Below are 26,080 nucleotides of genomic sequence, written 5' to 3' on the forward strand. Positions count from 1 at the left end.
GAAACGGTAAAATTTGATTTTTGGAGGGTTGGCCAACCAATTTTAGCTGAGTAATTTCTCTATCGATTTGTATGACAATATTTTGAACGACGCCTAATTGACGCATCTACACACAAAAAATATAAGAACAAAGTAAAAATTTGAAAAAAGTACTAACAAAACCGATCAATTTTGCATTTGAAAACTTAATATTTTCTAGACGGTAAGCCACCAGACGGTGCTCAGGTCTGCTTTATAGATGCATTTATCAGCTTTTCAGAATGTCAAAGTTCATTACAACCAAATGTAAGATAATTAAGTAATGTCACTAACCATACAGTACATATACTGTATGGTTAGTGGTAATGTGCAAAATAAAAGAGCTACCTCTGAAAAAAGCATTTCAAAAAATACCAAAAAAGTTCGATTTTGTCAAGTAGTTATATTGACCGATATCCTTGGTTGTCAATGACTGCGACAGTTCACAAAATCCTAGTGCATTCAAGCGATATAAAAGAAAACAAGATTCTCCCTGTGGGATATGAAGAGAGTGCCAACTGTCGAAATAAAAATATAAAATTTTATATTTAAAATGAGGCTGGAAAGAAAATTTCACGGACGTGTTCCATACTTCAGATACTATTATCTCATCTGTTATCTTGGAAAGCAGCTAACAAATGCAAACGAGAAGGAACGTGTGAGTCGTTTCTGGGGACACGACTCTACTTATACCCGTACTCAGTCAGTATATACAGCTTATGATTTTGTAGAATTTTGTAAAAAAAAAAAAATTTTACATTTTACATTTTTTTGCTACATCTGCTATCTACATCTACATATACAATGTCTATTCTACAGGGGAAGCAACTGAAAATTAATTTCGTCATTCTGGCTATAATTATGATCCGATCTGATTCAGATTCGGCAGTCTGGTAGATATAGGCATTCTCTACTATACTGCGTTTTTAGTTTTATCGTATCTTTAAAATTGTGGCTGCCACAGATTTTCGTCCTTTGTGGGGGCGGAAAGGGGCGGTTCGAAATTTTGAAATACACTTGTAGCAGTGTGATATCACATGAGTCTGGAAACCAAATTTGGTTGCCCTAGCTCTTATAGTCTCTGAGATCCAGGCGTCAAACAAGACGTTCCCTAACCCATACAACAATCAGTATTTTTTAGACTTTTTAGTCAATTCTAAGGATATACAAACTTTTTATTTTTTACTGCTTGTTACTGTTCATAAAATAATTTAAGTTTTCTGGCTGTCTTCCTTTGTCACTCCAATCAGATTCCCTTATGAGAGTCCACACATAGTCGCCCATCATGTTTTCATTCCAAACACCTTGATAACGTTGTTCCATAGCCTTTAATTGTTGGTGAAATCTCTCTCCGTGTTCATCACTAACGTCCCCTAGGTTTGTCGGAAAAAAGTCCAAGTGGGAGTGTAGGAAATGGATTTTTAGTGACATGTTGGCTCCAATTTTTTCATAATTCTCAATTAGGTCTTGAACGATATTAACGTAATCATCACTCTTGCTGTTGCCAAGAAAATTTGCTACTACCGTTCGGAATGAGTTCCAAGCTGCTTTTTCATTCGTAGATAAAATATTTTCAAATCCATCATCTTTTAGTAGTTTTCGAATTTGGGGGCCATCAAATACTCCTTCTTTCACTTTTGCCAGCGACAGACGTGGAAAAACAGTTTTTAGGTAACTCGTCGATTCACCTTCCTTATCCAGTGCTTTAACAAAATTTTTCATTAGTCCCAGCTTAATGTGTAATGGTGGTAAAATAACGTCTTCAAACTTCACGAGAGCTGCATTCTTTACATTGTAATTTTCCAAAGTATGTTCCTCCCGTTTTGGCCAGAGTTTTGTTGAATAATGCTGTTCTCTAGCTCTACTATCCCATAGGCACAGGAAGCAGCAGTGTTTTGTGTAACCACCTTGCAATCCCGTTAACATGGCTACAACCTTCAAGTCACACGCGACCTTCCACTGGTGTTCTTTATATTTTATGTTTACAAACAACTTAGCCATTGTTTGATATGTTTCCTTCATATTAACAGCATGGGCGATAAGAACAGACGGCTTTTGGTTTCCATTATGTAGCAAAACAGCCTTTAAACTTTCCTTACTGCTGTCAACAAATAACCTCCAATCTTTTGGGTCGTACGCTTCACCAAGTTGCTTGAAGAGTCCGAAAATGTCGTGGCAAACGCACATGTCATCCTTCGTCATATAAAATTGTGCGTGAACCAAATGACGCGTCCGGAAATGAGTTATTTTGACACCTTCCTTCAATAAACGGGCATCCTTTAAAAAAGATCCAAGCAGCTCGGATTTATTTTTAGGAAGATCCAGGATCCTCATTAAATCGTTCAATTGTTCCTGTGAAATAGGATTGCAAAATTTCCATTCTCCTGAATAGTTATTGCTTGAATCCGTTGTTCCATTCGACGAGGAAGATAACTCTCCTTTTTGGCGTTTTAGGGGCGGTATTTCCTCGGAAGGAGCAGGAAGGGTAAAGCCGAAGCCAGATTGTTTCGGGTAAACTATTTTCAAGTGTTTCCCAATTCCAGTTTTCTTTACTGAACAAAAGAAACATTCGGCGCCGTGAATATCTGTTTTTTTCCACATCATTGGACTACCAAAGTTAAATTGTTTTCTAAAAAAAATTGTAAGAAAAAAATAATGTTTAGAATTTTGGGAAAAGTTAATAGTTTTGTGGATTAGAGTTACTTACTTTTCGTCGTAATCATATGCTGTTAAATTCAATCTACACATTTGACATATACAGCTTGGTGCCCACTCTTCAACAAAACTTTCGGGTTTGATTTTAAAGTTTTCTTCATACTGTTTTTGGAGAGTTTCGGTAAAAGCGATTTTTATTTCGTTGATCATCATGTACTTACCACATATGTAGCAAAATGAGTCTGCTTGGCAAGCACATGCAAATGATCGGCCAGAGGTATCCATGGCAATTGATTTGAATTAATTGTTAGATGTTTTGGTAAACACACGATCGTATTCTGAGCGTTATATATCCATGACTATGATTAGGTAGACGCGACGAGATCCAATTTTTGTGGACCTGCACTTGTGAGAATATAAAGGAAACATTTGACCTGAATAGGTATTCTACCTCAGGTCACGAAAAAAGTAACTGTCAACAACATTTAATACCAAAGGAACGCGAACAGGTACCAAATGTACAACCCTTTTTCGTTTGCTTTGTTCCCAATTGGCAGTTGGGCCCGCCGCCTTCAAAAATGTATTTTTTGTGCATTTTTTCCATATTTTAGGTTTGGTTAACGAATTTTAGCTCCAAAGTCTCTCCATAGATTATAATGAGCGATACCTTAAACGACGCCAAATTAACGTACCTATACACAAAACTTTTCCTGAGTTTTTAAAGTCAAAATTTCGTAAAAAATACCGCACAAAAATCATCATTTTTGCATTTCAATGCTTTATATTTCCCAGACGGTAAGCTGTAATCACAAAGTGTTTGGGCTTAACTTCTAGCTGTTTTAATTATCTTTTCAAAATAGCAAAGTTCTTTACAACCAGACGTAAGATACTAAAGTTATTTGAAAAAAACTATCGCTACCTCTGAAAAAAGCTTAAAAAAAATACCAGATTAAAAAAATTCTTCAAAAAAAAGTTCTGCCATAGAAAAAAAAAATATCATCAAACCATTTCTAAGCCCCAAATCTTTAATAAAAAGTTGGTTTTGTTCCTTGAGGAAAAATCGTGTTGACTAGTGTAATCGATCTTAAATTTAATAGTAACTTGCATAGTTTGTTGAACGCAATTTATAAAATAGCGATTATATTTCTCTGCAGCTCACATTAAACTATGGCAGAACCAAAGACAATATAATAACACTACTCCACAAAATCGAACTTTTTTTCCTCAAAGATCCAAACCTACTTTTTCCGATAGATATGGGACTTAAAATTTTTTTAAGGAATTATGGTTTTTTTCTATGGCTGAACTTCTTTTTGAAGAATATTTGAAGTCTGGTGTTTTTTTTAAAGCGTTTTTCAGAGGTAGCGCTTGATTTTTTCACATAACTCTAGTATCTTACCTCTGCACTATGGGAAATTTGACCCTTTTTTCTGGCCAAAACCCATTTTTCAAAAGTAGTTAAAATAATATATTTGTAGACCTCATATATCCGAATAATATTGATCTTTAATGTTCCGCAAAAAAAAGTTAACAGCACCACTGTTAAATTAACAGCTGTTAAAGTCAGATGTTTGCTATAGCTATTTAAGTGCTTTCTTTACAATGCTTTCGATTCAGACAGGTATGTAATATATGTTTATGAGTTTGAACTGTAAAAATTTCACTCATAATTATGTTTAATGACTCATTTTTTAACAAGTATTAATTTGTGACAAAAATGTGTCTTTGAAGAGGCGTATAAAAAAAGTGACCACTCGTGGAACCATATGACTTAATGCATATTGTAGAAAATTCAATTGTTCAAATGTATATCATGGTTATCTGCGCGTGGGTGCGCATAGAAATGCAATCTTGATTCTTAGACAAAAAAAAATTAGGACTGCAGCAACGTTTGAAACGGTAAAATTTGATTTTTGGAGGGTTGGCCAACCAATTTTAGCTGAGTAATTTCTCTATCGATTTGTATGACAATATTTTGAACGACGCCTAATTGACGCATCTACACACAAAAAATATAAGAACAAAGTAAAAATTTGAAAAAAGTACTAACAAAACCGATCAATTTTGCATTTGAAAACTTAATATTTTCTAGACGGTAAGCCACCAGACGGTGCTCAGGTCTGCTTTATAGATGCATTTATCAGCTTTTCAGAATGTCAAAGTTCATTACAACCAAATGTAAGATAATTAAGTAATGTCACTAACCATACAGTACATATACTGTATGGTTAGTGGTAATGTGCAAAATAAAAGAGCTACCTCTGAAAAAAGTTCGATTTTGTCAAGTAGTTATATTGACCGATATCCTTGGTTGTCAATGACTGCGACAGTTCACAAAATCCTAGTGCATTCAAGCGATATAAAAGAAAACAAGATTCTCCCTGTGGGATATGAAGAGAGTGCCAACTGTCGAAATAAAAATATAAAATTTTATATTTAAAATGAGGCTGGAAAGAAAATTTCACGGACGTGTTCCATACTTCAGATACTATTATCTCATCTGTTAACTTGGAAAGCAGCTAACAAATGCAAACGAGAAGGAACGTGTGAGTCGTTTCTGGGGACACGACTCTACTTATACCCGTACTCAGTCAGTATATACAGCTTATGATTTTGTAAAATTTTGTAAAAAAAAAAAAATTTTACATTTTACATTTTTTTGCTACATCTGCTATCTACATATACAATGTCTATTCTACAGGGGAAGCAACTGAAAATTAATTTCGTCATTCTGGCTATAATTATGATCCGATCTGATTCAGATTCGGCAGTCTGGTAGATATAGGCATTCTCTACTATACTGCGTTTTTAGTTTTATCGTATCTTTAAAATTGTGGCTGCCACAGATTTTCGTCCTTTGTGGGGGCGGAAAGGGGCGGTTCGAAATTTTGAAATACACTTGTAGCAGTGTGATATCACATGAGTCTGGAAACCAAATTTGGTTGCCCTAGCTCTTATAGTCTCTGAGATCCAGGCGTCAAACAAGACGGACAGACGGTCAGACGGACAGACGGACAGACAGACATGGCTCTATCGACTCGGCTATTGATGCTGATCAAGAATATATATACTTTATGGGGTCGGAAAATTTTCCTTCTCTGCGTTACACACATCCACTTTTACCACAAATCTAATATACCCCTTAACTCTTTTTTGAGTACAGGTATAAAAATAGCGCCTTCAAACTGAGGTGTTCGGTCTTTTATCAAGCGAGTTCAAACGTTCAGGCAGAGATCCACCGGAGCAGATTAGTTTCGATGAGCTGGCTAAAGATCAACTCGAATTCTCGTGGATGATGGAGCTCGAAAACGAACTTCATGAAGATTAACAAAATGTTTGATGGGAAATCTAATATTTACAATAAAATTGTATATCTTTTGTATTTCAGGTCTCCTGACTAAAATTTGCATGATAAAGCTACCAGAAATAATAATTTTTGCTTTTTTTAAATTGTTTTTAAGGCGTGCCACGTCCTCTTGAATAAAATAAAATTTTCTCAACATGTTCCTAAAATGTTTTTTTTTACGTTTTGAGCAAAAAAAAAAGAGTGTGATTTCTTTATAAAAAAAAGGAGTTGCCACGCCCATTTTTTCAAAATACCTTCATTTTGCTATTATAAACTCATATAAAAAAACTAAACCAAAAAATATTGTTTTATTTGGAATTTATTAATTATTGCCACAAAAAGTGGTAAAATTTCCCATAGTGCTCTGGTTGTAAAGAACTTTGCTACTTTGAAAAGATATTTAAAACAGCTAGAAGTTAAGCCCAAACACTTTGTGATTGCAGCTTACCATCTGAGAAATATAAAGCATTGAAATGCAAAAATGATGATTTTTGTGCGGTATTTTTAACGAAATTTGTATTTTAAAAACTCAAGAAAAGTCGAAAAAAAAGATCTATGAACTATTAATACTAAATCGGTATTTATCATTTAATATTTAGTAGTGTCCTTGATGGGCAAAAACAGCTGCGCAGCGTCTTGGCATGAAATCAAATAAGTCGTTTTAGAGGAATTTTTTATTTTTTTATTTAATTTGTTCCTAAAGTGATCCGATAGTGGTTGGCTTGGAGGCAGCAGCTGCCTTGACGTCGGACCGTAGAAGAAGCAGGCCCATACCATTACACTACACCAGAGGCCGGCAGCGTCGTATGCACTGTGCATAGGAAAAAATTTCGGGCAGCGCAGTCGTGTGTTTTCGTTATTCTGCCTAATGACGTAGCGGCAGAGAAAATTCTACTCTGCTGACGTAGCGGCAGACCGGGCTATGCACAAACGGCTTCATATTCTGCTCGCTTGCCTCAGCGGCAGAGAAGCCCTATGCACAATTCCTCGGCTTTCGCAGCGGCAGAGAAATAAGTAACGCATTTGACTTCGTGTCTGTTGTCTTCGCACACAAACGCACCAAAAAAAAGTGTGAGTCTGTGTGCCGATCCCTGCACTACACCCTACATGCTTAATGGTTTTTATGGTCTACTGGGGTTTGAATCCTGTGTACTTGGACGTCTAACGTATAATCGATTCATTGGACTCAACTGACCATCGAATATTTCTCTATACTTGGGATGTCCAATTTGCATGATCCCTGGCAAAATTCGTGCGCTTAATTTTATGTGTCGCATTTAAAAGTGGTACCTTTCTTGGGCTGCAGGCTTTAAGGTTATGTTTCCTAAGATATCTGCGAACTGTTTAGTCCGTCGCATTTATTTTAAGCACTTTTTTAAGCTCGGTAGCAGGCTTGTAGGGATCATTCTTGCTGTGACGAATTAGTCTTTAGACATGAAGATGGGTCATACCTCTAACCATACAGTATATAGATGTGCCAGTTCATACAACGAAAGGGGCGCAGCTGAGTTTGCAGCGTACGTTCCCAGATCTTCGGCTTTGGGAATGGCCGCGTTGGGATCATGACGTCAGACGAGCCGACTGGCAGCAAGCATGCATGTGTTGTGTACGTGTACACTCCAAAATATATGATTGTATGCATAGAATAATTTTTAGCTGCCGAAACCGACTTTGTTCGAGATTTCAGTTTACGTAAACGTGTGTGTGCCATGTATTCACACATACTGTGCTTGTGTGTGGGCTCTACAATTTTTGGCCGCTTGAATTGGTTTTTCGTTTTGTTTTGAGGGCGGTTGTGATGTAGCGACCTATTCAGGGCCGGATCAACCCTCAACCGGGCCCTGGGCAACCATCAATCTGGGGCCCTCCTTTATTTTGTATTTTCCTCAGTGGCTATTATATTTTTTATTCATTATTTGGAGTTTTGTTTTTTCAACAAAATTTTTCTGTTATCCCTAGGGGGCCCTAGGCAACTGCTAATCCGGCCCTGGAACTATTCCCGTCGTAAGACTTCATATTTTCTTGGTGTGTTCTGTAGCTCGACTCGACGCGGGTTGAGCCCAACGCGGCCATTCCCAAAGCCGAAGATCTGGGAACGTACGCTGCAAACTCAGCTGCGCCCCTGTCGTTGTATGAACTGGCACATCTATATACTGTATGGTTAGTGGTCATACAGTGGATAACATTAATATTCGGTTTTTTTTTTCAATTTCAAACGCTAATAAAATGACTAAAACTAAGAAAAAACAAAAATTGACAAAATGGTATATTAACGCTTGTAATATTACCTTTTCATAGAGGTACATATATTAGGGTTTTATTTCCAATTGATAGTAAAAACATAAAAAAAAAACTCAATAATTTTCGTCCTCTTTTTTCAGTCTTTTCTTCATAGTTTTAGGCGTTTTTAATAATTTTATTAGAGCATGGTCTTATTGTACCATCCATTGACCAATTTCTCTGTATGTTTTTCCGCGTCCCATTTTAATGATAATTATTAACTTTTATGATAGAAACAATGATATCTTAGTCAAAACTAATAAAAACACGTGCTATAGGCAAAAACAATTCTGCGAAATATCGGGGATTCACTAAAAACGAGAAGGAACGTGTGAGTCGCTTCTGGGGACGCGACTCTACTTATACCCGTACTTAGTCAGTATATACAATTTTGAGCAGAATTTTTTAGAATTTAAAAAACAATTTTACATTGTACATTTTTTGCTACATCTGTTATCTACATCTACAATGTATATTTTACATCTAACATGTAGATTATAGATGTACCATTAATATTCTACATGTCCTCCGCTAGGGGTTGCTCGAGCACTGAACGCGGCAGAGTGTGCGAGCGAGAAAGAGAATGAGTAGCTTTCTGGCTGAAGTAGACGGGGGAAGCCACTGAAAATTAATTTCTTCATTCTGGCTATAATTATGATCCGATTTGATTCAGATTCAGCAATCTGGTAGATATGATCAATCTCCACGATACTCCATTTTTAGTTTTATCGTATCTTTAAAATTGTGCCTGCCACAGTTTTTCGTCCTTTGTGGGGTCGGAAAGGTGCGGGGCGAAATTGAAATACACTTGTAGCAGTGTGATATCACATGAGTCTGGAAACCAAATTTGGTTTCTCTAGCTCTTGTAGTCTCTGAGATCAAGGCGACAAACAAGACGGACAGACGGTCAGACGGACAGACAGACATGGCTCTATCGACTCGGCTATTGATGCTGATCAAGAATATATATACTATATGGGGTCGGAAACGTTTCCTTCACTGCGTTGCACACATCCACTTTTACCACAAATCTAATATACCCCTTAACTCTTTTTTGAGTACGGGTATAAAAATATATATATAAAGAAAAAAATTTGAAGAACAGTAATACTGTTTTTGTTATGAGGAATACTAAACAATATAAAAAAATTAAAAATTAAAAATAACGTAACATTCATCGCATTTTTTTGTATCAAGAGAAAAATTTGTTGTAGTGGTTCTATTATTTTTTCGCAACTGTACATATATATGTAATATAAAACTGCAACGACAACAAAGCTACACCTCTGGTGTGACCAGAGGTGTGCACTGCATTCCGTATGGTTACACTGCTCAGACAGCTGCTTGGTTTTGTTTAAAGTTAATAAAATGCACTTCTTCGGCTGGGGTCGCTCTTCCCCAGGCATATCCTGGGCTCCCCAATATTTTATTGTCAAGGTAATGTGTCTGACTATCAGCAGCAGCAGATGACGACGCCTCCCGTGCCGACTACCCTGAAGACAACATGTTTTGCAAACAATATCTGTTTAAATAAAAAAATTTAAAAATTATAATATCCCTACAATTGTCCTTCATATAATGCGGCATGAATTAGATTCTCTTTGCCATCATTATTTAAATATTTCATTTGGTTTTTTGTACTCTTATTGCAATGTTTGCTTCGTGTTTGCTGGCAAAATATATCAAATTGATATAATTTTCGAGGTGGGTCTAAACATACCAAAAAAACAAGCAAATACTTCGGATACTTTTCCAGTATATACCGACCTTTTTTTTTGTTGATCTGAGTTCTGGCCCTCGGCTTTAAGCCTAGTACTCCGATCTGAAGAAAGACCTCGCGAACAGAATCAGGGTTGATATTCGTACGAAACCTATAAGAAATTTTTTCTGGCAAACCTGTTTTCTAGGCTCTGTACGGAAGGCAGTACTCAGATCAACAAAAAAGGTCAATATTTACTTAAATATTATCAGAAGTATTGGCTTGTATTGCTGGTATGTTTCGACCCACCTAGAAAGTTATATCAATTTGATATTTATTGCCAGCAAATACGAAACAAACATTGCAATATGAGAATAAAAAACCAAATGAAATTAAAACTGTTCGCAAAACCAAATAGAGAGATGCAAATTCCTTCTTCATCATCATTATCACTTCATCGCCAGAGTTCATTTTTTCCTATTTTAATTTTATTTGAACTTTCACAATTGTCACTGTAACCAATACAGCTGATTCCTCAGGCTATATTAGCCACAGAATACTTAGTAAATTCCTGGCAGGAATTTTCCGCAGTGCTGGAGACAGGCCAAGGGGTGCTGAATAGTAATAGTTTTGTGGTTAATATTTACGAGTGCAGAGTGTTTTTGGTATGAGCAACAAAATATGAGCTTGTTCATAAGCGAGCTCAGTATTCTGCTTCCATTGCATTGTATAGGCTGTTTACATTGGGGCTGCGTCATGCTTCTTTGCGTCTTGCCGGAGACGCAGTTTTTTGTACATAGGTTAAGCATAGGGCCCTAGTGGTGGCAAAAAGTTGCGTCGGTCTCTGATTCATGTGCGTCTATTCGATATATTCGATTGCTTTTGCGCTTAACTGCACATTTTTGCACTTTTCTGCCTATCAGCGCAACTATCACCCCTAAGAACAACAAAAACTTGTAGTTAAAAAATCAAATTTTGGCGCTAAAATGAATGGTTGTGCAAAGAGGTGAAAATATACATAAAATCATGAAATAAAATACTTGAAACTGATTGTATTATTATCATACGACATTTTTGTGATACCCTGATGCCATTATGACACTGCTGGAGACGAACTTCGGTGGTTTTCATAATTTGAAGAAGAACTCCCACAAACTCTACAATGAAATGTCTGAAAATAATATTTAAATATGAGAATCAACTCTTTTTCGTCCATTTTCTGACGTCTTGCTTAATTCTGTTGATTTTCAAAAATTTGTGTATCTTTCCTTGTCATCAAACACCCAAATCCAAATTCAAGACGCACGTCTTCCAATGTAAACGCCTTTTCTGCTTCATTGCGTCTATGCCGATATCGATAGCAGACGCGCCCAGTGTAAAAAGGCTATTACACTGGGCGCGTCTGCTATCGATATCGGCATAGACGCAATGAAGCAGAAAAGGCGTTTACATTGGAAGACGTGCGTCTTGAATTTGGATTTGGGTGTTTGATGACAAGGAAAGATACACAAATTTTTGAAAATCAACAGAATTAAGCAAGACGTCAGGAAAATGGACGAAAAAGAATTGATTCTCATATTTAAATATTATTTTCAGACATTTCATTGTAGAGTTTGTGGGAGTTCTTCTTCAAATTATGAAAACCACCGAGTTCGTCTCCAGCAGTGTCTTAATGGCATCAGGGGTATCACAAAAATTTCATATGATAATAATAAATAATCAGTTTCAAGTATTTTATTTAATGACTTTATGTATATTTTCACCTTTTGCACAATCATACATTTTAGCGCCAAAATTTGATTTTTGATCTACAATTTTTTGTTGTTATTAGTGGTGATAGTTGCGCTGATAGCAGAAAAGTACAAAAATTAGCAAAATCAATCGAATATACCGAATAGACGCACATGAATCAGACACTGACGCAACTTTTTGCCACCACTAGGGCCCTATGCTTAACCTATGTAAAAAAAACTGCGTCTTCGCCAAGACGCAAAGAAGCATGACGCAGCCCCAGTGTAAGCGGCCTATTAAAAGGCTATTATCCATATTTACTGGAGTACCCTCTATTCCATTACGAATATTTACTGGAGTACCCTCTATTCCATTAAATATCGATAGTTTAAATTATGATCCATAAAAACGCGATGAAAAGAATCTTGCATTATCACAACAAAACAGCACATGTTCAGAAAATGGATCAAATTGAAAATCTTTTGGAATGTATTACTAATACGAATCTGAAAACTCAAAGTATTTACCTCAACATGCTTGACGAAAATCATATCATATGGAGCAAGGTATGTTGCTATTTCCCCGAATCTCTACTTCATTAACAACACATTTTTCTCACTTAGAAACTTATTGTGTCTCAACTAATAACTAAATTACTCGTGAAAAGAAAAACCCGTGCCCTTGGATACCGGCTACTTATATGTTACCTCAATCAATACTCCCTCGAAGAATCAGAAAAATCTGCAAATGTGTGGTTTACAATTATATTGAAATCTTTAAACGAATCTGAGATCCGTTTATACGGGGAAATTATATTTGAAGCATTGGGTAAGTTGTGATTTCATTTTTTCTAATTACTTCATTAAGAGTCAAGTTGAAGGGAAATTTAGGACGATGGCGAATGGAATTTTAGTTCTGGAATAGAACCCCAAAAGGTTAACGCTGGGAGTACTTTGACCTCTGAGAGGAGCCGTAAAGTCCAATCTGTCCCAAAAGAGTTTGGGAGTCCACAATCCCAAGTAGGAGCTTGTGCTTAAACATCACACTATTGCATATTCTGCGATGGTGCAATGAGAGTAGTCCAATAAGTATCCTAGATCAATATGGTGAATAGAGTCTTCCAGAATCCTATTTGATTACGAAGGGCAAAGATTAAAAATTGTGTTTGAACAGATTCAAATTAGAATTTGTTGCTGTACTGTACTGTGGGCTCCACATACAGGAACAATATGTCCTCTCATATCGAACGTACCGACGAGACCAATGCACTATGGGGAAAAAAGTCGAAAATTTTGTCATTAATGTAATTTTTTTTGTGTTTAATATTTTATTGCGGTTTTAATTTTTCGATTCCTTAATAACAAGATAGAACAAAACTAGTTTAAGAACATTTTTACGGAATGCCATTAATTTATTGCTTTGAGTTGTGAAAAAAGTTGGAAAACATTGAAAAACTTGCAGCTTGAATGTTAAATCGATCCTAAATATTAACTGAAAGTGTAAATATGGAAAAACAGGTCACGGTATGTAGATTTATTGTTAATATTTTACATGTTTTTAGATAGTAATGTGTTATTGAATTTTCCTATGTGTTGTTCGAGTGTATTTTAAGCTGTATACCAACAAAGTTACGTAACACAACCAATCACCAAGGTTAAAGACAGAAGTTTTGAACCAATTAATATATGTAGAATGAAATGGTATTAATGCTTTCGGCCCGTTTTTGCACCTTTTCGGGAAATATTGCATTTTGCAGAAACCTTCAAGAGTTCACTCATGCATCGCTGCTTGAAGTTGGGATCAACAACAAACGAAAAGCAGACGCTGTAAAAATTTATATTTTAGAAAATATTGATGAAAACTATCTCACTGGAGGCCAATCGATTGCAATTTCAAAGAGAGTGACAAATTTATTGCCTATGTAAACAACCACTCACCGAGTGGTCCAAAAGACAACATATTTTTTTTCGAAATTCTAGTTTAGTCTAACGAGCATTTGTGCAAATTTGTAGAGGACTAGCTTTATTTTTAGAATAAATGCCAAATTTTTTTACTTTTTCCCCATAGTGCAACGCTTGATAAGAGCAAAATCTTTGATTACACTAGTCAACACGAAAAATGGCCCAAAATGACTTTTTCTTATAGATTTCTGGGTTTAAAAATTTTTAACAAATTATAGTTTAGTTTTTTTTTAAAGAATTTTTTAATATCTGGTATTTTTTAATGTTTCTTTTTCAGAGGTAGTGCTTTTATTTTTCACATAACTTAAGTATCTTATCTATAGATTTTAATGAACGGTACCTTAGGTTAGGTTAGGTTGAGGCGGCTGTCGGGGTTGTCAGAGACCCGACACACCTAGGCCGGTTTCGGCCCGTTGTGATACCGCATGTTTCGTTCCCATTCTCCCTCGTGAGACCCTATGTTATCCATTATCCCATCCGGATGGCCTTATGAAGCCTGCGATCCGTCTGGGACTGATTGTAGACATGTCCGAAATGTCAGTTAGAAAAGGAGCGCCCAAGTATTGAAGTCTCCTTCTACTGAGAGCCGGGCAGGAGCAGAACAGGTGTTCCACAGTCTCCTCCTCGTCCTCATCTCTACAGCTTCGACAGAAGTCGTTATATGGGGCGCCCAGCCTGTTTGCATTTGTGCCTATTAGCCAGTGTCCCGTAAGGGAGCGTATGACTGAGCTGCACCTACTCCTACTGAGTTTGCAGAGCTCATCGATGCGCTTCCTATTAATGCTAGGCCATGTTTGCCAAGTTATGCGACATAGTGGCACAGTTTGCCATCTGTCATTGATTAGTCGCTTAAAATGTTCTTTTATTTTGAGCTTGCAGGTGGCCATTGGCATACGAATATCCTCCTTATCATTGAGAAGGGGGATTGTTGTTCCAGCTCTGGCCAGCTCGTCTGCTATGCAGTTGCCTTCAATGTCCTGGTGGCCCGGGACCCATATTAGGCTGATGACGAACTGATAAGCCATCTCATGAAGAGATTTGCGACAGTTTGCCACAGTAGCCGAGCTTGTTGCTATCGCATTCAGCGATTTCATCGCAGCTTGGATATCACTATAGATATTTATGTGAGTTGCAGGGGTTAGTTCTGAAGACAGCTCAAAGCTTCCTTGATCGCTATGACTTCCGCTTGGAAGACACTGCAGTGATCCGGGAGCCTGAAGGAGTGACTTATGTTCAGCTGTTCGGAGTAGATTCCTCCTCCGACCTTGTTGTCCAGTCTCCTTTGAGCCATCAGTAAAGATTCGAATGGCTCCCTTTGGACCAGGTGGTCCCTCAAGCCAGTTGTTTCTGTGAGGGATGATTGTTTCAAAGGGGGTTTCTGTATACTCCCTCGGAACGCAGTAGTCCGTTTTTGTGGGGACGATTTTGTTTCCCTTTAGGATGGACGCATGACCGGTGTGATGTGATACCCATTGGTCAGAGTCTCTAAGACAGATTGCTGCCATTTCTGCCTGCTCCTTACCTGCAAGGTCAAGGCTCTGCAGGCATAGTATAGCATTTAGCGCATCCGTTGGTGTTGTGCTCAGAGCTCCACTGATGCATAGGGCTGCAGTACGCTGCACCTTGCCTAGTTGTTTAGTGATGGTCCCCTTCGATAGGGCAGGCCACCACACTGCGACTCCGTAGAGCAGTATTGGTCTTACTATTGCTAGGTAGATCCATTGGACTATTTTTGGGTTCATGCCCCATTTTAGCCCAATGGCCTTCTTGCAAGTGTAGAGGGCTATTGTAGCCTTCTTCACTCTGTCTTTGATGCTCAGGTTCCAGCTAAGCTTTTTATCAATTACCTAAGTAACTGGCACTGTCGCTGAAGGAGAGCCTGCATCCGTTTAGTATTGGGGGGTTGAGGGACGGGATTTTGTATTTGGTTGTAAACAACACAAGTTCCGTTTTAGAGGGATTAACTCCCAGTCCACGCGACTTTGTCCATTCTGACAGTCGCGCGAGCTTCGCGGTCATTAGATCGCAGAGTGTTTGAGGGAATTTTCCCGAGAAGATAATGGCAACGTCGTCCGCGTATGCTACCACCATGCAGCCCTCCCCCTCCAGGTCACACAGAATCTTGTTGACTGCTATGTTCCATAGAAGGGGAGACAGGACACCACCTTGCGGGGTGCCTCTGTTGACATACCTTGACTGAGTGGACGATCCCATTGATGATGCCACTGTCCTGCATGTGAGCAATTGATCTATGAGCATCACCAAGTAACGATCCACTCCCAGGTCAGTCAGGGCCTCTGTGATGGCTCCTGGTATGAAGTTGTTAAAAGCTCCCTCAATGTCTAGGAAAGCGATTAAGGAGTATTCTTTGACGTGTAGAGATTTCTCTACCGCCGAGATTACTTCATGGAGTGCCGTTTCCGTGGATTTTCCTTTTCGGTAGGCATGTTGAGCGCCTGACAGCCACTGAGGATTTATAGTTGTCCTCAGCTGCAGCCCGACTAGTCTCTCAAAGGTTTTGAGAAGAAAGGACGATAGACTTATTGGTCTGAAGTCTTTTGGGTTGTGTGTGAGGGTTTCCCTGCTTTGGGGATAAAGACTATTTTAGCCTTTAGCCAAGCACGGGGGATTTTTCCCACTGTAAGTATCTTCCTGAAGATACTTTGCAGCCAGTTGATGGCCATGTCCCCGGCTTTTTGTAACTGAGCCGGAATGACTTGGTCCGGGCCAGGCGATTTGTAGGATTTAAAGCTGTTTACTGCCCAGCTAATATTCCGTTTTGTGAGGATGTGCCCCATCGAGGTTTCCGGGCCTTCACTTGGGGTGTCTGCCGGCTCGATGGTCGTACACCCAGGAAAATGAGTATCGAGTAGAATGTGTAGGGAGTCCTCACTAGAGTTTGTCCACGTACCATCCGTTCTCTTGAGGTATCCCACCGAGGGTGATGTTTTTGACAGGATCTTGCGTAGCCTTGCGGCTTCTGACGTGTCCTCAATTTCGGAGCAAAATTTTTGCCAAGAGGCCCTTTTTGCTCTCCTTGTTTCTTTTTTGTATAGGGTTAGCTTACTTTTGTAATTTTCCCAATGCGCTTCCTCGCTGCTGCTTTTGGCTCTGTTGAAGAGAGTCCTGCAGTCTTTCCGGAGGGTATCTATATGTTTAGACCACCAGGGGGGTTTCTTTTTCCCTCTTGGTTTGGTTGAGGGGCAAGCTGCCATGAAGGCCTTGTTGCAAGCTTCCGTGAAATTGTCCACAAGACGATTAAGATCGTCTTGTGTGTCCGGGCATTTTGTGGCTAGGGGGGGGAGTAATTCCTCCATTTTTGCACTATACGTATCCCAGTTGGCTTTCCTTGGATTAATATAGCTAGTGGGTATGGTGCTTTCGAGCGATAGGATTGTCTCGATGTACCTGTGGTCGGAGAAGGAGTGGTCCTCTAGGACTCTCCAACTTTCCATTATGTCTGACAGTTTGTGAGACAATAGAGTGAAGTCAATAACCTCTTGACGGTTTTTTTATGATAAAAGTGGGGTCATTACCCCGATTACCAATAATTAGGTTGGAGTTCAGGATGAAGCTGAAAAGCTTCCCCATTGGGTGTGATGAGCGTTGGCATCGCAGCCTATTAGTAGGCTTGTATCCGACCTCTCGCTGTCGCTGGCAATCTTGCGAACGAGGTCACTGGGAGGATCGCTTTCCTCGTGAGCCATGTAGGACGACACCAGGTTCAGGCGTGTCCCTTGTAGCTCTAGGCTAGCCGCCGTGTTGTCGCCATTGCTAAAATTGTGGAGCAGAAAGATATTTAGGTGCTTTCTTGCTAATATTCAGGTTCTAATTTTACCTTCAGTTTGGGCTACAATCAGCTTGTAGTCCTTCGTCGCTAGGCCCCCTCTGAGCCACCTCAAAGCCCAATAGGATCATCGGAAACGGTACCTTAAACGACGCCTAATTAATGCGTCTATCTAAAACTAACGAGAAGGAACGTGTGAGTCGCTTCTGGGGACGCGACTCTACTTATACCCGTACTCAGTCAGTATATACATTTTTGGGCTTATGATTTTTTAGAATTTTAGAAAAAAAAAAAAAATTTACATTTTACATTTTTTTGCTACATCTGCTATCTACATCTACATATACAATGTATATTCTACATCTTACATGTAGATTGTACATGTTCCAATTAGATTCTACATCTCCTCCGCTAGGGGTTGCTCACGCACTGAACGCAGCAGAGTGTGCGATCGAGAAGGAAAATGAGTTACGTTGTTGTTTGCGGGAGGGGGCAGGGGAAGCAACTGAAAATTAATTTCTTTATTCTGGCTATAATTATGATCCAATCTGATTCAGATTCGGCAATCTGGTAGATATGGTCATTCTCTACGATACTGTGTTTTTAGTTTTATCGTATCTTTAAAATGTGCCTGCCACAGATTTTTGTCCTTTGTGTGGGCGGAAGGGGGCGGGGCGAAATTTTGAAATACACTTGTAGCACTGCGATATCACATGAGTCTGGAAACAAAATTTGGTTCCTCTAGCTTTTATAGTCTCTGAGATCCAGGCGTCAAACAAGACGGACAGACAGACATGGCTCTATCGACTCGGCTATTGATGCTGATCAAGAATATATATACTTTATGGGGTCGGAAACGTTTCCTTCTCTGCGTTACACACATCCACTTTTACCACAAATCTAATATACCCCTTAACTCTTTTTTGAGTACGGGTATAAAAATGTTGGCCAAGAATTTTTTTTTTTTCGACTTTTCCCAAGTTTTTCGAAAGAAAAAAAATTCCGCAAAAAATGATGAAATTTGAATTTAAAAGCTTAATATCTTCCCGGCATTAAGCTGCAGATACAAAGTGTCTGGCTCTGATTTTAAGCTGCATTTGTCAGCTTTTCAGAATTGAAAAGTTTTATGCAACCAGATATATGATACGTAATGTTGAGCTACTGAGCTTCTTCAGTAGCGTTGTTTTGCAAGATTATTTAAAAGTCGACGATTGTTCAGTTAATATATACACAGTTTATTTACTTAAGTTAATATATATGTATTATCCAAAACTAGCGAAAGGAGTGCGGATTTGATAACGAGAGTTAACGATGGGTCGATTGAAGACGCGCGGGCCATTTCAAGACTATTGAAGTTGATATGTTTATGTTAGGTTTAGTTTAGAACTCTGTGGCAGGCAGGTCACTGTGCCAAACAGCCAAACGTTTAACTATGGTGATGATCGAATTTTAAGTGACTTCTGCCTTTTCTGATGAGCCTCCCCCACAGCGGCTGACGAAAGCCGAGAAAGAGCAAGGCACCAGCAAGAGCATAAGTACAAGCAACCAAACGGTTATAAAGAGAGACATTACATTAAGAGATGCTCAACTACTCTATGTGCTGCCATGGGCCGGCGCTTAGCCGAACACTTAAGTTAAGTGAAAAAATAGAAGCATCTCTAAAAACATGAAAAAAATACCAGATTTTATAAATTCTTAAAAAAAAACTAAACCATAAAAAATCGATCAGAAAAGGTCATTTTGGTCCACAGCGGGAAGAAAAATTTTCAATTTTGTCGAGTAGTGTAATCATTATTTTAAGTTGAATTTTGTTGTATAAAAAATAATGATTATGTAAAGTTTATTAAATTACTGGAAACTAATGATTACACAATCGAAAAAGGTTTTTGTTGATTGAGATTATGTCCAAAATTATAGCACTTGTCCTAAATATAGTGGAATAACATGAAAACGGTTTACCGTATTCAGTTAAAACGAGAAGGAACGTGTGAGTCGCTTCTGGGGACGCGAATCTACTTATACCCGTACTCAGTCAGTATATATATTTTTGAGCTTATGATTTTTAGAAATTTTATTTATTTTTTTTCTACATCTGTTATCTACATCTACTATGTATATTCTACATCTAAAATGTAAATTATACATGTACCATTAAGATTCTACATCTCCTCCGCTAGAGGGCGCTCGCGTACATAACGATGTGCGAGCGAGAAAGAAAATGAGTAGCTGGTCTCTTGCTGTAGGAGGCGGGGAAGCTACTGAAAATTAATTTCTTCATTCTGCCTATAATTATGATCCGATCTGATTCTGCATTCTGGTAGATATGGTCATTCTCTACGATACTGCATTTTTAGCTTTATCGTATCTTTAAAATTGTGCCTGCCACAATTGTCCTTTGTGGGGGCGGAGCAAAATTTTGAAATACACTTGTAGCAGTGTGATATCACATGAGTCTGGAAACCAAATTTGGTTGCCCTAGCTCTTATAGTCTCTGAGATCCAGGCGACAAACAAGACGGACAGACGGTCAGACGGACAGACAGACATGGCTCTATCGACTCGGCTATTGATGTTGATCAAGAATATATATACTATATGGGGTCGGAAACGTTTCCTTCTCTGCGTTACATACATCCACTTTTACCACAAATCTAATATAGCCCTTAACTCTTTTTGAGTACGGGTATAAAAAGTGTGCAAATTGTGACATTTTATTCAAAGGCACACCAGATTATGTTTACATTTTGTATGTGCAAAAATGAAACTTTGAAATTAAATTTAAAAAGAACAAAATAGAGAAAAAGAGAGCAACTACGACCGTTAGTTGTTTTTTAGTGTTTGTTCTTGAACTTCGTTTATCCTCTCATGAATTATTCGAATTTTTTTTGAATATTTTATCTTTTTCCATTTTTCCACAACTGTATTTTTATTCTGCTACGTCTGTTTCTATTTCTCTCCTCTCACACCAACAACAGCCTGTTTGAATTAGTAAGCACATGGAAGGGGTAGCATAGCCACTGCAATTTTATTTTTTTATTTTGGGGTTATAAATGTTCCAATCTGATCTAGATTCGGCAATCTTGTATATATGGTCATCATGGTTCGTCACAAAGGGGTAGGTACATGCGCGGCTGATCGACGGAACGGCGCTGGCCAAGAATATGTAACCAACCACCACCGCAGAAACCAAAAACTCAGCTAACGCTCGAGTCAGTCAGCAGACTCTAATATTTGATATTGGACACTGACTGAAGGGCCAATTATTAGGTAACACGATCTTACCAATCAACAAGTCGGCACGCTCGGGTAATAATCAAAACAATATTTATATAATCCCCCTTCCACCATTCCCATTAGGAATAAGAAATCGTTTTTTGACATTGATGGAAAATCGATGGCCGGCCGATCCATAAAAGGCACTGCCTTGCAGTCGATCAAGATACCAGTACTACGTGACTCAAACAACCGCGAAAGTATACGCAGTGCCGATCCTATGAGTGCCGTTTAAACAGTGACACAGTGCCAGAACCAACAGAAAGAAAATCACCATGGAATATCATGGCGAGGAACAACCAGACGAGGCATACCCTGCGGGGAGCTTTTCCAATCCAGGGATCAGCACCGGCTGGATTCACAAACTCCGTCGAGACGAGCTAGAAGTCCTCGCCGAAGAATTTGTACTCGGTAACGAAGGAACGGTCGATGAACGACGAAATAAATTTGCCGCATTAGTCGCCAGGCCTCTCGCGCAAGACGCCTGGGTTTAGTTAGTTAGCAAAGTCTAATGCCATACGGACATAAAAACATATTTATGTTTTAACAAAAAGATAATTAGTATGTTAATAAAAAATATTTTTACCTTGCGATTAATTCTGTCAACTTGTCGATTTTGATTTTCTAGCTCAGAGCCCATATCCAGAGCCATGTTACGGAGGTTTCCAATCATTGTATTAACCTGTCCCATATTTTCTTCCATTTCATCCTCCCTCGCCTCATTTGTAATTCTAAAAATAAGGGAAATAGTTAATATGGGTTTCCGAATTATTTTGCAATTTTCAGTAAATATTGCATATTTTAGCTAATAAGTGAAAAAACCTACGCTACGTTTCACTTGTACAGAAAAATGTTTAAAAAATATTGAAGAAGTACAATTTTAAAAATGTTCTATTTTCTTTTTGATTATAATTTTAATTAATTGTAAGATGTTTTGGTAAACACACGATCGTATTCTGAGGATAGTCAGAACTACACTGCACAGACACTGTTTGAGATGCCAAGCTTTTTTGGCACCCATATCTATCCAAAATCAGTTAAAAGACTTTCAATTTACAACGTTATAATGTTTATTTATACCGGCGGCTAGCTGAAGCCAATTGCTCGCTCTTTTGCCCAGCCAGATAAATGTGCACAAGCGGGAGTTCGGTATGCAACCTATGCGGCGAGAGATTAGCATAGAACTACTTGGACCACGACGGCCGATCAATGCAAGAGCCGAAGCGGCAGGTGCAGACAGGGAGAGCGCAGCAGCACTGCCGAACGCTAGAGACATAGAGGGCCTTGAATTCGTGTCCAGCGCGGACAACGCAAACAGCAGCTGATCCGACGCAGGGTCCCAAACTAAACCAAGAGTTTTGGTAATGTCGCTTCCATCATGAAACCGTAGAAATTTCTCCACGTCGTCTTTTGGAATTCCATCAACTTCAACTTGAAGTTACCGCAAGACAGTAGACTTGAAGTTTGGCGCATCTTTTCCATGACCTTTGCGTTCGAGTTGCCGCCAGAGAGGAGATCATCAACATAGAACTCCTGTTGCAGAGCAGCTGAGCCAAGAGGGTAGAGATTACATTCGTCGATGGCCAGCTGGTGAATTGCGCGGACAGCTTAAAACGATGCAGCCCTCGTGCCGTATGTGACGGTGTCTAATGTGTACACCTAGACCTCGGACTGGATGGAATCTCGCCATAGGTGGCGAGATACTTTTACGCAGCGGTACATTTTACAAATGTCACCAGTGAAAGCGACGGGATATGTGCGGAACCGGATCAGTATGTCAAACAATGCAGGCAGAATAACAGGACCTGTCATCATCACAACATTTAACGAGCATCCAGTTGATGTAGCTGCAGAGCCATCGAAAACGACACGGAGTCGTGCCGTGGTACTGTCCTCCTTTAAAACGAAGTGATGAGGCAGAGGCTACGTGAGTCAGGATGGACTTCGGACATATGCTTTAAATCAGTATACTCTTTCATAAAAGCTGAGTAACGCTCCTTGAGCGTGGGATTACGATCCAGTTTTCGCTCCAAACTGAGAAATCGTCGATACGCCTGAGTATAGGACTCTCCCAAGTGATCAGCATCATGCTTTAAAAGCAGTCGAACGGAGTACTCCCCTGATGGCAAACGTGAAAGGTGGCTTACGAAATGCGACTCACAATCTACTTCTTCCCTTGTACTCAAACTAGCCTCCACACAATTCTCGACTCCCAAAACATACGAACAGTTCGATCCAACCTTGCATTCATTCTAGCCTCCGAATCCGGAGAATTTTGGGTTGCCAGATGCAACGAGCTAGATACGAGATACGATCCACCCAAGCCGGCAAGAGGCAATCCATCTATGAGCTTGATTTGCCCTACGCAGAGAAGGAGATGCTCGCGCCAATGAGGAGATCTACTCGCTGAGGATTAAAGAATGCAGAATCGGCAAGCTGAATATTGGATGGAATGTTCCAATCGGCTACATTAACTGCCAGACTTGGTTGGCTATCTGTGATTGTGGGTGCGATGAGAGCAGTGAGTGTGGTCGAATAGTCCGAAGTGCGAGACTGCATGCAAATGCTGAAGGTCGATCCCTCAGTGGACACGCTAGTATCGCCCAGACCAGAAACAAGGGTAGACGATTGAGTTCTCCTAAGCTGAAGCTGCTGGGCGAACCTGGTTGTAACGAGATGCAGCTGGGATGCTAAAGGGGAGATCAATTTGTAAAGATGCTGCACGAGTATATTCCGTGGCCCGCTGAATGGCAGAAAGGGCATCCAGACAGGTCGGCGGAAGAGTTAGAAGCAACAAAAGTTTTCTTTAGATGTGTAGACTGGCTTTTTTCCACCTGAGCGCTACCAGCGTGTGTCGCTATAGCGTACTGCACGTTCTCCATCTTCTGGCATCGCTTCTCCAGGAAGCGATTCTTGAGCCCAAGAATCTCCTTGATGTGTGCCTGGAAAACAAGTCGTTTATTATTAAAACGTTTGCTAAGTATGTCCAGAGCTACACGATAATTGGCACTGGAGAGCTCCAACGATCGAACCGAATCCAGGGCCGCATCCGAGAGACATTAGCAAAGATGTTGGAACTTCTCGATTTCACTGAGATCTGCATCCCCTTCGATGACCCCTTCGATTGAACATGAAATAGCCACCGGAGAAGCTAGGTTGCTTCAGCTGAGGAAGCCGCTGCTTGTGAGCCATGATGATGGTATGACCTCCAGAGCTATTTGGCATGCTAGTGGAATGAGCAGCTACGCGTAAATGACCTAGTTCGAGAGCAGACAGCAGCTTGGCTTTCAAAGAAATGAACAGCGCATCGAAGGTTTCACGCAGCTCACTTCCAATCTCGTCTTCATCCAGCGATTCCAACTCATGATGGGACTTGTTGAACTCCTCAAGCATTTCCGCCAACATATCGAGGCGCACATCTATTTTAGACGCACTTAGTTTGTCGAGTTTATTCCCCGAGTGTGGTCGTGCAGCCGATCATGCAGAGACTGAACTTTACGCTTGTAAAGCCTTTTTTCCTCCATCGCAATATTTCCGCCCGCACCTGGATTCGGTTCTTCGTCCATGCCAACCGGTGTGATGCAACGAAAAAACGGAAAATGTAAGACCGCTTAAGCGACGGAGAACAGAACGGGAGCGAGAATAGAAGACACGGAAAGTCAAGGGCCGCGGCTGCAGCGACGCAGAGCAATAGAGATACGGCGATTAAGCAACGGAATGCAGTCTCAGTGAACTTGCACTTTAACTGTTCTTATTTGCACAAATGTATTTGTTGGTCGCTAAACCGCACAGCAACGAATATCTTATTCGATTTTTATAGTTTTTAAATGAAACGCGACTAAAATTTGTAGTTAAATCACGTCGGGGTCACCAATGATTGAGATGCCAAGCTTTTTTGGCACCTATATCTATCCAAAATCAGTTAAAAGACTTTCAATTTACAACGTTATAATGTTTATTTATACAGGCGGCTAGCTGAAGCCAATTGCTCTTTTGCCCAGCCAGATAAATGTGCACAAGCGGGGGTTCGGTATGCAACCTATGCGGCGAGAGATTAGCATAGAACTACTTGGGCCACGACGGCCGATCAATGCAAGAGCTGAAGCGGCAGGTGCAGAGCGCCCTTTAACAGGGAGAGCGCAGCAGCGAATTTAAAAGTTGGGATGTTATGCATATTCTGAATCTATTCGGAAAGAGTAAGTCGTAACGCCAACTTACGAGGGCGGTCTGACCTAACATAGCCGTGTTGGAAAATGTTCAAAAAAATATTAAAGAGAGGAAGTACGGACTATTAAAAGCTTAAGTGTAAAGTTTGATGTTTTTAGCTTGCGTAGTTTTTTTTTTTAGTAGATGTTAATAGAGAACGCTCTTAATTGATTTGCAAACATGGACAAAATTGACAATCGTTATGCGATTCAATACTTTCATTTGAAAGGTCTTAGCTCAACCAAAATTAAAGCTGGCTGGCTACCTAGGAGATTCTGCTCCTTCGTTTACAACAATAAAATATTGGGTGGCAGAGTTTAAGCGAGAACGTTCAAACTGCGAAGATGGACATCGTAATGGGCGAAAGCTTAATATCTTTCAGGCGTTAAGCTGCAGATACAAAAGCTCTGGGTCCGATATAGCTGCATTTGTCAGCTTTTCGGAACTGCAAAGTTCTATGCATTCAGATATAAGATACTTAAGTTATGTGAAAAATAGAAGCACTACCTCTGAAAAAACCCATGAAAAAAATTACAGATTTTAAAAATTCTTTAAAAAAATTACACCATAAAAAAAATAAAGTACTACAAAAATTTTTAAATCCCGAAATCTATCAGAAAAAGTTATTTTGGTCCGCAGCCTAAAGAAAAAGTTCAATTTTTTTGAGTAGTGTTACCGTTAAAGCAAAGACAATATAAGAATTAGATACATAGCGCCACACGAAATTTTTGCACACGAATTTTGCAGGCTGGCTTTAGAGCTGGCTCCAGGCTAGAGGTGGGCATGGACCGTGTTTTCTTCGTGTCACGTCGTGACACGATGGGCGTCCGCGTGTGCGTGTTCGTTCAGAGCAAAATCGGCACGAAAAAACACGACGAACAATAGAACTAAAATGTTACTCGATGTCCGTTTTTGTGATTTTTGATTGTGTTTTAGAACTAGCTGGTAAAATATTTTAAGCACTCCGAGTTAAACAATAAATTGTCAAAAACTTGAAAACAAGACCTCAGAACTCGTTGGAACTCGAAATATATAATGCTTAGCAGCATAAACGATATGAAAAATAAAATTCAGAGCTTACTTCTTCAAAAGACTGAGCTGAAAAGAGTGTCTGAAATAGATTTT

The 26,080-nt window shown here is 39.4% G+C and overlaps 1 protein-coding gene across 3 annotated transcripts in view; it reads left to right on the forward strand.

Moving 5' to 3' along the window:
* Window positions 1-12,128: 12,128 nt before the first annotated feature.
* The window catches only part of LOC111080969 (proline-, glutamic acid- and leucine-rich protein 1), a 51,116-nt gene continuing 37,164 nt past the window's right edge, over window positions 12,129-26,080 (forward strand). Inside the window, exons 1-2 of one of the 3 annotated variants that reach the window (XM_022376860.2) lie at window positions 12,129-12,295; window positions 12,353-12,557. In XM_022376860.2, coding sequence (XP_022232552.2) covers window positions 12,143-12,295; window positions 12,353-12,557 — 358 coding nt within the window. In that variant the 5' untranslated portion in view covers window positions 12,129-12,142. Of the gene's footprint in view, window positions 12,296-12,352; window positions 12,558-26,080 lie in introns of those variants that run through there. The other 2 variants (XM_022376861.2, XM_022376862.2) reach the window with 2 other exon arrangements.

Source organism: Drosophila obscura, unplaced genomic scaffold, assembly GCF_018151105.1.
Source record: "Drosophila obscura isolate BZ-5 IFL unplaced genomic scaffold, ASM1815110v1 contig_36, whole genome shotgun sequence".
In the NCBI taxonomy this organism is placed as follows: domain Eukaryota; kingdom Metazoa; phylum Arthropoda; class Insecta; order Diptera; family Drosophilidae; genus Drosophila; species Drosophila obscura.